Source organism: Alnus glutinosa, chromosome 13, assembly GCF_958979055.1.
Source record: "Alnus glutinosa chromosome 13, dhAlnGlut1.1, whole genome shotgun sequence".
NCBI lineage: Eukaryota > Viridiplantae > Streptophyta > Magnoliopsida > Fagales > Betulaceae > Alnus > Alnus glutinosa.
The window spans coordinates 6,420,545-6,433,341 of NC_084898.1; the positions used below are offsets into that span (position 1 = coordinate 6,420,545).

The window sequence follows — 12,797 nt, forward strand, 5'->3', positions numbered from 1 at the left end:
CCCCTCATACCGAAAAACACCATCCTGGACTGCCGCCGCCACTGTCTTCAAAGAGACAAGAATTAGGCAACCACGGCCCAAATCCGAACCCATACTCCATAATTTTCTAGCACTTTACAATGGAGAAGATCTATAGATTCCCCACTCTTTTAACACATGCAACACCAGTCCACCACTATTACTTTTCTCTTTCTCAAGTTATCCAATGTCAGAATCTTTTTTCAAGAGCCACTGTCCACACAAAGAAACTCACTCTCAATGGAACTTGTACTCTACAAAAACTCTTCCAAGGAAAAGATGAACCCTCAATCTAGATAATTCTTGATAAAACAATCTTACTTCAAATTTCCTCCTCTTTGAAGGAATCCACCATATACAATCCTCGCCACCTTGTCTCAATCTGAGAGAATACAACAAATCATAAAATGCAATCACGCAATCCACTTCCCAATCATGTAAGGATCTAATAAAAGATAAGTTCCACAGGAGATTCCCATTCCAAACCTGCATATTATCCGTGTTAGAAGAGTTATTTGGGTTTGTGAGTAATTCGGGGGTATGGGAGCATTTTGGTCATTATAATGTTCCCCTAAACCTATATAATAAGATGTGTGGTAGGCTACTGTAACTAAACAATAGCCTCCAACTTTTCTATCTAAACCATTCATACAAACTACAACATGGTACCAGAGCCCTAGGGTTTAGGTCCTTGGTTTTTTGTTTTGTAGTCTTTGTTTTCCACTCTTTTTCTTTGGTTGAACCTTACGTCCTGCTGTTGGTAAGTTTCCATATGGTGGCAGCACTGCCTGTGTGGGCTGCCTTGATGAAGATTTAGAGTTATTCTTGGAGACCGAAGAAAAAAAAAATCTCCAGTGAAAAAAAAAAAAAAAATTCGTGTACCTTGTTCTCGGTAGTGGTTTCTTGTCTTTCTCGATATTGATATTTCCAATATTTTCTCGGTGGTTATTTCGGTGCCCTTCCGTGATTTTCATGGTTTTCGTAGATGCTTTCATGGTGGTCGTCAGCCTATTCTATTCGTTTTTTGGCCTGTTCAAATCGTTCTTCAGCATGTTCTTATCGTTTCCAGCAAGGTTACCCTCTCTCCAACGACATATGTAGTCTTCTGTGGAGTTCTGAGGTGTGTGGTGGTCCTTCCGGCAGTTTTGTTGTGTTTACTGGAGATGGTGGTTTTCGTGGTTGCCGGCGGCTGTTGTGGTATTTTTACAGAGTTTCCAGCAGTTTTGTTGTGTTTATCGGCAACGTTTGGCCATTAATGGTGGTCTTCGTGGTTGTCAGCGTTGTTGTAGTATTTTCCGATGGATTTGTGGCGTTAAATGGTGTTTTTTAGTTCTGTGGCGACTCTCTTTGTTTTCTCTGGAGGTTTATGTGGTGCTCGGTGGCTACTCTGGAAAATCTGGTGATTTCACTGGTTTTCGTGGCTACTCCGACGGCTTTTGTGGTGTTGCCCGGTGGTTTAGTTCTTCTAGTGGATGGGTTTCGGTGGATATTACGTGAGTGTGATTCTAGGAGGTCTCTGCCAACGTCTGTTGTGCACGTTGTCACTGTAGCGGCCGGAAGCGATGGTCAGCGGCATCTCTAGGAGGAAGATGATCCTCATTTGGTTACAGGTGGCATCTGCTCCTTAACCGTGTCAAGATATCCTCGTCCAAGGTTGGGGTAGCCTCAACCCAGTTTTCTACAGAATCCAATTCCTATACCGAGTCAGCCTCTTTTATCCCGGTTTGAAGGGTTTTGAAGCCGGTTCTTGGTATTTTTGGATGGTTTTCTTACGGTTCATTCTGGTTCTTGCTGTTTTGTGATTGGTTCAGCTTGTTTTCTTACCGGTTCAGTGTGTTTTAAGACTGGTTCATTGTTTTTCAGACCGGTTCAGTATGTTTCGAGACAAGTTCAGTGGTTTTCAAACAGCTTCAGTGCCTTCTAGGTCCGGTTCAGTGGTTTTCAGACCGGTTCAGTGTGTTTAAGACTGGTTCAGTCCCTTTTAGTTCTGGTTCAGTGGGTTTCAGACCGGTTCAGTGCGTTTTAATACCAGTTCAGTTGTTTTTTCAGACCGGTTCAGTGGTTTTTCAGACCGGTTTAATGGTTTTCATACCGGTCCAGTGTGTTTTCGACCGGTTCAGTGTGATTTCAGACCTGTCCATTGGTTTTATGTCCAGTTTAGTTTGTTTTATAACCAGTTCACTTGTTTACTCCCTGGTTCAGAGGGTTTGATGACCGGTTCAGTCTGTTTTTGAACCGGTTCAGCGGGTTTGTTGCTCATGGGGAGTAGTTCCCGTTCAAGTTTCATTGTTGTTGGTTGATCACGAGAAACTTGATCGTCATTTGTTATCAAGATCCAACAGACCTTGGTGTTTTGTGGTGGCTTCCGTTCGGTTGTTGCTTTCCGGCAAGATTCAATCGGCCATGGTGTTTTGCGTTAAGATCCGATCTACTCTTGGTTGTTTGTTATCGAGATCTGACGGGCCTTAGTGTTTTGCAATGAGATCCGACCGACCTTGGTGTTTTGCGGTGATTTCCAACCGGTTGTTGTTTTCTAGCGAAGTTCAACCGGCCTTGGTATTTTGCGGTGAGATCCAACCGGCCTTGGTGTTTTGCGGTGAGATCCAACCGGCCTTGGTGTTTTGCGGTGAGATCTGACCAACCTAGGTGTTTTGCGGTGGTTTCTGACCAGTTAGTTGTTTCCCGATGAGATTCTACCAGCCTTGGTGTTTTGCAGAGAGATCTGACCGACCTTGGTGTTTTGCAGCGAGATCCTACTGGCCTTGGCGTTTTTCGGCAAGATCCAATCGCCCGTTGCAGTTTCCCGGCAAGTTTTCAACGGGGTTGAAGCTTTTAGCAAATTTACTTATTATTTTTATTTGTAATCAGTCTTTGTATGGTTTGCTCCGAGTTGTTCCAGCTTGAGGGGGAATGTTAGAGTATGTTTTTCTAGGTGTTTTTCATTTGCTTGTTTCTTCCAAGCTGAGCTTATATGATATATTGCTCCAGCTTGAGAAGGAGTGTTAGAAGAGTTATTAGGGTTTGGGGGTATTTTGATCATTGTTTTTTTCTTTTTTTTGATAAGTAATTGCAATTTATAAAAATAGCGCAGAAGGGCACAACCCTTATACACGGGAAGTATACAAGAGAACCCCTAAAAGGGACGAACAGAGAATAATTTTAAAAAGTCTACATAAGTAAAGACACTCAAGCTATGATGGGACGCTATTCAAATATATAACGTATTGAGCAACCGCTCTCCACCACAGATGTCTCTACATCTTCAAAGAGCCGAGCATTCTGCTCCCTCCAAATACACCACAATAAGCACAAAGGAGCTAACCGCCAAGCTTCTTTAGTACGACCACACCCAATGTGTGATAGGCTATTGTAACTCAGGAAAAGACACCTGTCTGAACAATAGCCTCCAACTTTTCTATCTAAACCATTCATGCAAACTACAACAATCTGCGACCCACGCCTCCTTACAACAAGCTATACTAAACAACTCAAGAAAAGACATCTTCAATGGTTGATCCTGTTACGGACCTATGTTAGGAGGCACAAACGCACGCAGCAACATGACGAAACCCTAGCTGCAGCAAAACCTAACCCTAATCCTAGTGGCGGCTGATTCACATTAGGGAAGAAGTGAGGGACAAGTCGGTGCTTGTGGAGCACGACTTGTGAGAGGGAAAGTCCTAAGAATAGGAAAGGAAATTCCTAAGAATAAGGGAATTCTGTATTCCATTAATTAAGGGATTGATAGCAGGATTTTAGGGATATGAATAGGGAAAGAATTCCTAGAAATAAGGCACTAGCCAAAACAGCAGTGATATTGTATTCTATAAGTAGAGATTCTGAATAATAAGAATGCATGCTGAATTTTATCAAACACGGCTCTAAGAGTTGTTAGGAGGCAGGGGTACCTTCAATACCCCATTATCCCTTCATCACCATCACCATAGGTAAGCTCAGGAAGACCGATCCTGCGGCTTTGCCCCTCACCAAACCAGTCACCCGATCCCAAACACAAGCCCATAACAGATCCCCAAACCATAAATCATGCCATTACTTAAGCTTAGTTCCATCTCTCACTTCATATCTGACCAATCTCGAAAAAAACTCATCAAGCCCTTCTAATATGTTCCACAATCCAATTCCAAAGGGTCCCTCTACCTCCTTAGTACATCAACCTCCGCGCATAATATCATATTTTGTTTCCACCACCAATCTCCACAAAACCTCCCTCTCCGTAGCATAACGCCATAACCACTTACCCAGCAATGCGTTATTAAACTGAATCAAGTTTCTTACCCCCAATCCACATGTTTGCATAGGAGAACAAATCTTTGACCATTTAACTAGATGGAACTTAAACACTTTATTGATACCTCCCCATAAAAAAATATCGTTGAAGCTTCTCAATCCTATTGGCCACACCAACTGGAATAAGAAACAACAACAAATAATATGTGGGCAAAGTACTTTTGATCAAGGTCAGCCTACCTTCCTTTGACAAATAGAGCCTCTTCCAACAAGCCAACCACCTACCTTTCCATTTTTTTCTACAATGCTGCTCCATATAAAACTAGACTTATTGGGTGCACCCAATGGGGGTGGGAAAAAAAATGAAAAAGAAAAATTGTATTGTCACCTAATTCAGATTAATTCAGCAGATGCTTACAATTTTTTCATTGGGAGAACATGGTGTATTCTTTGAAATATTGATATCAATCACGTATGCCCCATATCCAGGCTACAATGAAAACAAAAGTATATTAGAATGTGCTTCAAAATAATAATAATTAAAAAAAAAAAAAAAAAAAAAAAAAAAAAAAAAAAGCAGGCTTAGGGAAAAGGAGCCACCTTGACTTCAAGAGAAGCAAGAATATGGCCCATCTTCATTCGTGGGTAGAACCTGCACACACATAGAGGGAGAGGGAGAGGGAGAGGGAGAGGGAGAGAGAGATCATTAATCATCCGATTAAAATAGTCCATAATAGTATAATTATTATTTGTAATGACTCGATATCCTACCATGTCAACAAATTCTAAACCAGTGGTCCAGTTAAGAAATCAACTTTTGAATCTTGGCCTACCTTACAAGTTCTCAGTTGGAATTCCCACAACATCCGTTTGGTTGACATAAGAGTTAAAATCAATATAAATCAGACAGTAACTATCCATATTATATTGAAAACTGTGCATAACTTGAGTAAAACCAAAGTCACATTAACATCCTTGCTGATCAAAGTGATGGTTTGACTTGGGTTTTACTTTCACCCACATCACCTCAGTCAGACCCTAATAATATAATCAGAAAAGAATGTTCATACTAGCAACAGCACGGTCATTGTTAAAAAATGTAAACAAGAACCAAAAAAAAAAAAGTAGAATGAATCCCTGTACATATCTATGAGCCAAAGATGTCAGTATTTATATAAGGCAGTAATTGCTTAAACATAAAAGGGTAAAAAAATAAGTCAGAATGTATATCTTCTTTGTCCTTCCTTAGGTGGAAAAAATCTACCTACTCCAAGTAAAACTCAAGTTTCTAACTCAGTATGGTTCCATTTTGGGGCCTCAGCTTCAAGTATCATACCATTATTTAAAACGAAAGCTTAAATTGGAGTGTACTAATAATTATTGCCATAAAACTTTATAGGCACATTATATATACAGTAAGTATTAGTGCAGTGCAAAGCATGTTCCTACCTCTCCATAATTAGATAAATAGCAGAATGAGAATCACTGGGTTCTGTGTTAATATCTCCCGGACTGGAGAAGCTTCTCCCTATCTGCAGATCAGAAAGAAAACTATTAGCTAGAGATAATATGACAAAAAACCATAAACTGAATATGCACAATGAGAACAACATTTGATAGCAAACCTCATTAGCTAGTGTGAAAAGTTCTTCAGCCTCCTTTTCTGAAAACCACCCAGTCTTACAAGCATGCTGCCATTAAAAAACACACTCATTAGGAAAAAATTGTAAGAGAATACTACAAAATTTTGAATGGATACCATTTACCTGACATTCCTAAAGACATCTCAGGTAAAAGGGAGAAACTAAAATAATATATATTAAGCTAGAGTCCTAAAGGATCTATATTAAACAGCAAATTTTTGTTGATAAGTTATCAAAATATCATTAAAATGCACAAAAGGTGCAACTCATATATACAGAATGTATACAAGAGGAACACCTAACTAGAAAGAAGTTCTAAAGGAGTGAACCACAAGCACAAGGAAAACCTATTAATAATATGTGTTTCATTCTATCCAAGAAAACTCACAATTAATTTATCCAAACATTCTTAAAATTCCCATCCTGCACATCACTCCTTACAACTCAGAAAATAACTAAGCCTGACAATTTTTGCAATAATGTAAAAGATGCCTCATAAAAAAAAAATCCACTCTAAACATTGAAACTGTTTCCAACATGCAAAACATTGTGACAGACTAAAGACATTGAAATCATTACTGAAAACTCAAGGTAGCGATCAATGGCTGCGTTTAACTCATACCTTCACAGAGACCATAAGCACCATGATAGCCGCCTCTAAATGGGGATCATTTCTACGTTTGCATGCCTACACACCATCACATTAAAATATAAGAACAGCCTGTTTCAGAATATAAAATTTCATAGATAAACATTCAAACAGAAACAATGAGTTAATAATCCTCATAGACACATAAACGTGACCCTAGGGGATGTTTTTCAGTTTCAAATGCCTAGGAGAGCATTCATTCTCGAGGCCCGAGGGCAAGGTGTTATAAGTTGGTTTGGTTTACTAAGGCTATTCTGAGGCATGCAATGATTCATTGGTTGACTATTTGGGATGGTTTATATTCCCAGAAGAAGTTACTTGCATTTGGCATCATCCGGAAGGTCAAATGCTCCTCTTGTGGCCATTTGTTCTTCTCTTGCCCCTTCTCATAACATATTTGGCACCATCTCTGCGATAAGTGCAATATTCATCTTTGCAAAGCTGGGGAGATAACGTTGAATGGATGTCATGAAGTTTCAAAGGCAAGTCCCCTCATACCGTGTGATGCAAGTTACTGTTTGCTGTAGTAGTTTATGACATTTAGAGAGTATGGAATGCAAGAATCTACCGCAACAGGGCTATCCTCAGTGTCAGGATTAGAATCAAACCCTCTATGGAACTAAAACATCTCAGGTTAATAGATGGCTCAAGGATCATGGAAGGTTCACGTAGGAGGTGTTTAGATAGGTTATTGGGTATTTTGTCTCTTTCATTCCGCTGGGTATGCCCGTGTATTTGAACAATTTCTATTGGACATAATGCTTAACTTATTCAAAAAAATAAAAAATAAACATGCCGAAGAAAAGAATAGACAACAAGAATGAAATCATTTGAGAATGGATGGCATCCAATGCACAAGAGTCCAAGGATGGGCCAGAAATTGCTTTCTCCAACTCAGATAGGGGCATAATAAAGGTCATCATTGTGCTCAACAGCTAGCATAAAGATATGCCAAACTCAGGAAGTACAATGCCAGAAAAGAAAAGAAAAAAGAAAGAGACAGAGAAGGGTAAACACCAGCGATTCAGCTATTTGATGCTTATGAACTCAATAATCATGTAGGCTAAAAAAAATTAAGCTGTACAAGAAAATTTTATAAACAGGATATGATTCACGTGCATATGTTTCACCCCATTCCCTACAGGAAATATGTGTACACCACTTAGTCATCCGTACCTCACCAAATTTCAGACTGAAAATAGATATTGAATGTCAACAATTCTGAAACATACAATATGCATAAATATTATAATCCATTTAAAGATGACACGATTTACTCGCTACATTCTCTAGAAAAAAAACTTCAGGTGAAGTTCACTATGTTGCAGAAATACAAGTCCTGAATCATACTATATATCCTAAACAGCAAGGATTAAATTCCATTAGCAAATTATATAACATCATGCACATATTTGAACATGGCATTATTTTCTTCACACAAGTTATTACAGCAGCTGTGCTTCTGAGTGAAAGGGAGAGAATAAACTGCAAATTAAAACAGATTAGCAAACAAATAAATCTAATAAATATCCGCCAAATGAGTTACCAAGATATTCTAAATTTCTTCTGGCTATCACTAGCTTCGGCTAACCAACTGGTTTTAGCCATTGGTACGGAAACCTCAAGGCCTTAATTGCAGGTAAGTAAAAGATGTCAAGAAAATCTGATTATATATTAAGTATAAGTTGTTCTTCCCACACTTGTATATTATACAATTCCACAAACACCAATGCCTGAAATTTGTCATGTTTGGCTATGTAGTCCATAGGTATAACAGGCCTCCAAAGGACGAAAAAAAGTAAAAGACAACGAAAATTAAGAACTTGACATCCAATAGGAAGGCAAAAATCACCTGCTTGAACAAAAGAGGCAAATCTTGAGCTTTGGGCGAGACCTCATCATTTGCAACTGCATAATCAATACCCCTGTTTTTGTCAAAGTAAATCTAGTCAATTACAGCAATAACAATTCTGTGGGAGACAAGCAGAATAGTGTATGAAAACAAAGAAACATTTTCAACTAGATTATATTCATTGACACTATCATCTCTCTGATTAAATTTTCATTCATTGCTATATGTCCCCTCAAACCTATATTTTTTTGGGATCAGAATATGTAGTTGGAGATTTTTACTTGAATTCAATGTCATGGTGATCCCTTCAACATTTCAAAAAATCAAGCAAAATCTTGTTCTTCCAAAATCAGGCCTAATGACTCTTTGGTGGAAGCAAAATCAATTAAACAATCAATTCAGCATCATTTTAATAAATCTGCTCCCAATGGAAGGTATCCTAGTATGGTTTAAAAAAATTGGACAACCCATCAAAACAAAAAACAAAGGAACATTTTGAACTAGATTATATTCATTGACACTATCAAAATTCTAAAGCACCAGAAGAAAATTTCTTTCAGTGTGCTTCCTTAAAAAATTTTCATTTGGGATTGACTAATCTAGATAAGAAAGGTCATAAACTAGTGTTGGTCCTACCAATGTGGGGTTCTCGAGGGAAGAGTTAGAAGTGGTCCCACCCTTACCATTTATTTTATGAAGTGGCAACCCTCAAGAATCAAACTCGAACACTTGTGACCAACTGTCTGAGACTTTTACCATTGTACCACACAATGAAGCAATATTAATTCTCTTCCTATGCTCCACTTCTCCTCACAAGGAGGTTTGGTTTTTTTTTTATTATTTGTAGTTTCAGATCGTTGCCCTCCATTTGAGCTTTCTATGGGCATGGGGAAGATCTTTGTAAATCAAAAGAGTAAGAAATGGAAGAAAGAGAATCAATTAGATCAGCTCCTATATGTGAGTAAGGGTGAGCAAATTACTCCTCACCTACCCAACCTGCTTCACGCTGGCCCATAACAGGCAGCGGTCGGTTACCGGCCAGATGGGTTTGGTACTGGGGGTCAGGAATCCAGTCCATTTCGATCCAAGTAACACAACCCCCCCCCCCCCCCCCCCCCCCCCCCAAAGGGCATTTAGATTCATCTCCCAACCCTAACCTTTTCTTCTCCCTTTGTCTTTTGCCACAACCGTCCTTAACTTGCGTCCAAGCCAAGCCCCTTCGTCACACACCAAGATACATTTTTTTTTTTTGTTAATAAGTGTGAACCAAGATACAATATCATCTTCCGCACACATCCTCAATCTGAATCTGCTTCTGAACCCCCCCCCCCCCCCCAAAAAAAAAAAAAAAACACGCATATACATATGCATACAGGGTTTAGCACTCTGGTTGGTTGCTGAACTCCCACCCACCCACCCAACCCACACACACACAACCAAAACAACCATTTCACGTATTGAATCAACCACCAACTTCATTCAAACAAACATCATCAACAAAAGCTACAAGGTAAAATAATCCGAATCCACTGACTACCATATTTCCTGTGCAACCAAACAAGGCCTAATAAACTAACTAGGCATTCACACATCCAACTCTCAACACCAGATTCGCCCAAACCCATCGGCGAAAAGCTCAAACGAATTTCCAAACAGAGAACATTTACGCTTCAAATACGTACACCGAAAAAAATGTTCGTACTCTCATAAATACCTGGCAAGGGACAAGAAGAGCTTGAAGACCTCCGGGTCGTCGGCACGGTTGCCGCGTTGGAGGAGCCTGGCCAATCGCTCGGCCACGTTGGAGATTCGGTACAAGTTCAAGAGCGACGAGGATTTTGGGCCGACCGCCCCTTTATTCATTCGCTTTGGCCACTCTCCCTCCCTCTCTCTCTCTCTCTCTCTCTGGTTTCGCTCCCTTTACTTTCTATAATTTTGGCGGAGCGTTTAAATTTTCCTGGTGCTCGTTATTCATGAATCTTCTGTTCTTCTTTTTTATATATGACACTTGCAATCCGCCGTCCCGCCTAGTTCCCGGCACGTGCAATCCGCCGTCCATCCGTACAAAATGTCGGACACTTTAAATAGGGAAATGCTATGGTGTGTTTCGATTTGGAAACAAATAAATATTCTTTTCAGGTTTTTTCTAAAACCCGCCCAAAACCTGAATTTTGACCCGAATTTTACACCAATTCAAAGCTGACAACCTGTTTAATGGCTGGGACCCACGCGCAGGACAACTTGTCTCAAAAAAGGGAATTGATTCTTGTACAACACCAATACAACAACAGTACAACAACCACTCACATGAGGGTGGGTTCTAGTATGTGGGACCTATCCTCATGTAAGGGATTGTTGTACAGTTGTTGTATTGATGTTGTAAATCTAACATTTTCCCTCAAAAAAACGTGTGGGTCCCACATTTAAATAATAAAATAATACAAATTTCAATAAAAAAATAAAATTAAAAAAAAGCAAATGGTGGCTGCGTGGCCTCCCCCGACCAGCGGGGGTGGCCGCGCGGTCACCTCCGACCAGCAGGGGTGGCCGCGCGGTCACCCCCGACCACTGTGGGTGGCCGCGCGGCCTCCCACGACCACCTCCGGGGGTGGCGCGCGGCCACCCCCAGGCAATGGGGGTGGCCGCGCGCCACCCCTGCATATATATATATATATTTTTTAATTTTAATTTTAATTTTTTTAAAAAAAAATTATTTATTTATTTTTTAATTAAATAATCAATATATAATAAATAATTATTATTTAAATTATTATTTTACACAACTTTTCAAAATACCAATCATTATACACAACTTTTTAAACTTCCAATCATTTCTTACCATTAAAATATAATATTTTTCAATCTCAAAATTCAACATCCAAACACAATTTTTTACCTCGATATTTGTAAATAAAATTAGAATTCAATTCTAATTCTCAAAATTCAATACCCAAACGCACCATAAAGATCCTCTCCTCATCCTCCCCTTATCACCCTCTTTTCCTTAAAAAAAATTGATTTTTATTAAAAAGTTGTCTCTGATGTGATATCAGAGACAACTTTTTAATAAAAAATCAATTTTTTTATTATAAAAGGGTGATAAGGGAGGGATGAGAGGAGAATGTGTAGAAGCTCTCCTTTAAGTAATGCTACTTGTCCCCTATATTTTTCCCGAAGAATGATCCCTACACTCATTTCTCACAGCAGCCCCACAACAAGCTGACGTTGCCGGTAATATTTTATTATTTTTTTATAAAAAGAAAATAAAACAAAAAAAATAATAAAATATTACCAGCCACGTCAGTTTGTTGTGGGGCTGTTGTAAGAAATGAGTGTAGGGATCATTTCTCAAATTTCCCTAAAATTGATGTGGGGTGATAAGTAGCATTACACCTCAAAAATATTGAATTGAAAAGAAAAGCAAACAAATAAAAATATATTATTTTAAAATTAATTTTTAAATATTTTGTGTGATTCTTTTTATTATTGTGTTGATGTTATTCAAAAAATATTCTTCAAATCTTATGTCTGATTCTCTCTCATGTATCACGTTGCAATATTCCCCTTCCACGACACAAAATTTCAAAAATAAATAAATAAATACTCACCATAAAGATACAAAATTCATTAAAAGCTAAATCATTTTTTATCTTATGGATGTAACGCTTCGCCTTTTAAAACAAGCCATAAATGGAAAATGTCTGATTTTTCACATGACGTTACTACGTATTTAGCAAAAATTATTGTGCGTTAAAATTTTTCTTTTTGATTTTTGAAACCATATACTCACCCAAAGCTACTATTTAAAACACATTTATATATAATAACAAATATATCCTCGTGACAACTTTAAAACCTATAATCAATTATACAACTCAAGGTGTCATGTTGGCATACAAAGAACTTTAATTAACTTATACAAATTCAGCCCTCTTATAAGACGAGGCTTCCTACTAACCTCATCGACAAAGTATATACACTTATACAAGTCTTTGTCTACGGCCTCTACGACGACATTTGTATAATTATCCTAATTTTATAGGTGAACGTGTGAGTCCATGGCTCACCAAATATAAAACATTATGACCATGTTGTAAGATGTGTGCCCCCTTTTTCTCCTTTGAAAATTTCTCAAACTTTGATTTATTATCTCAAAAGTAGGGTTTTCCCAAAAGTGTTTGTTTTTAAAGTCATAGATGGTTGCAAATGAAGCCTATCAATTTGTGTATACAAATAATTAAATCTCATATTTTTCTTTTCATTTTATTTACAATGTATAATACCCCACATTCCATACTACGAAGTAAAACAATTTCTAACACGTTAATATAAAACATCGTAAATCAATACATAATCAAACGGAACTCTTTGTGGCTCCCTCAGTCGA

The 12,797-nt window shown here is 38.4% G+C and overlaps 1 protein-coding gene across 2 annotated transcripts in view; it reads right to left on the bottom strand.

The window, feature by feature from the left end:
• Positions 1-10,392, bottom strand: part of LOC133854221 (E4 SUMO-protein ligase PIAL2-like) — a 31,175-nt gene extending 20,783 nt beyond the window's left edge. The window contains exons 1-7 of one of the 2 annotated variants that reach the window (XM_062290308.1): positions 10,125-10,392; positions 8,411-8,483; positions 6,532-6,597; positions 5,892-5,957; positions 5,716-5,798; positions 4,867-4,918; positions 4,685-4,756 (exon numbers count right to left, since the gene is read on the bottom strand). In XM_062290308.1, the coding sequence (XP_062146292.1) occupies positions 4,685-4,756; positions 4,867-4,918; positions 5,716-5,798; positions 5,892-5,957; positions 6,532-6,597; positions 8,411-8,483; positions 10,125-10,273 (561 nt within the window). In that variant the 5' untranslated portion in view covers positions 10,274-10,392. The remainder of the gene's footprint in view (positions 1-4,684; positions 4,757-4,866; positions 4,919-5,715; positions 5,799-5,891; positions 5,958-6,531; positions 6,598-8,410; positions 8,484-10,124) is intronic. The other variant, XM_062290309.1, reaches the window with a different exon arrangement.
• Between the last annotated feature and the right edge of the window lie 2,405 nt (positions 10,393-12,797).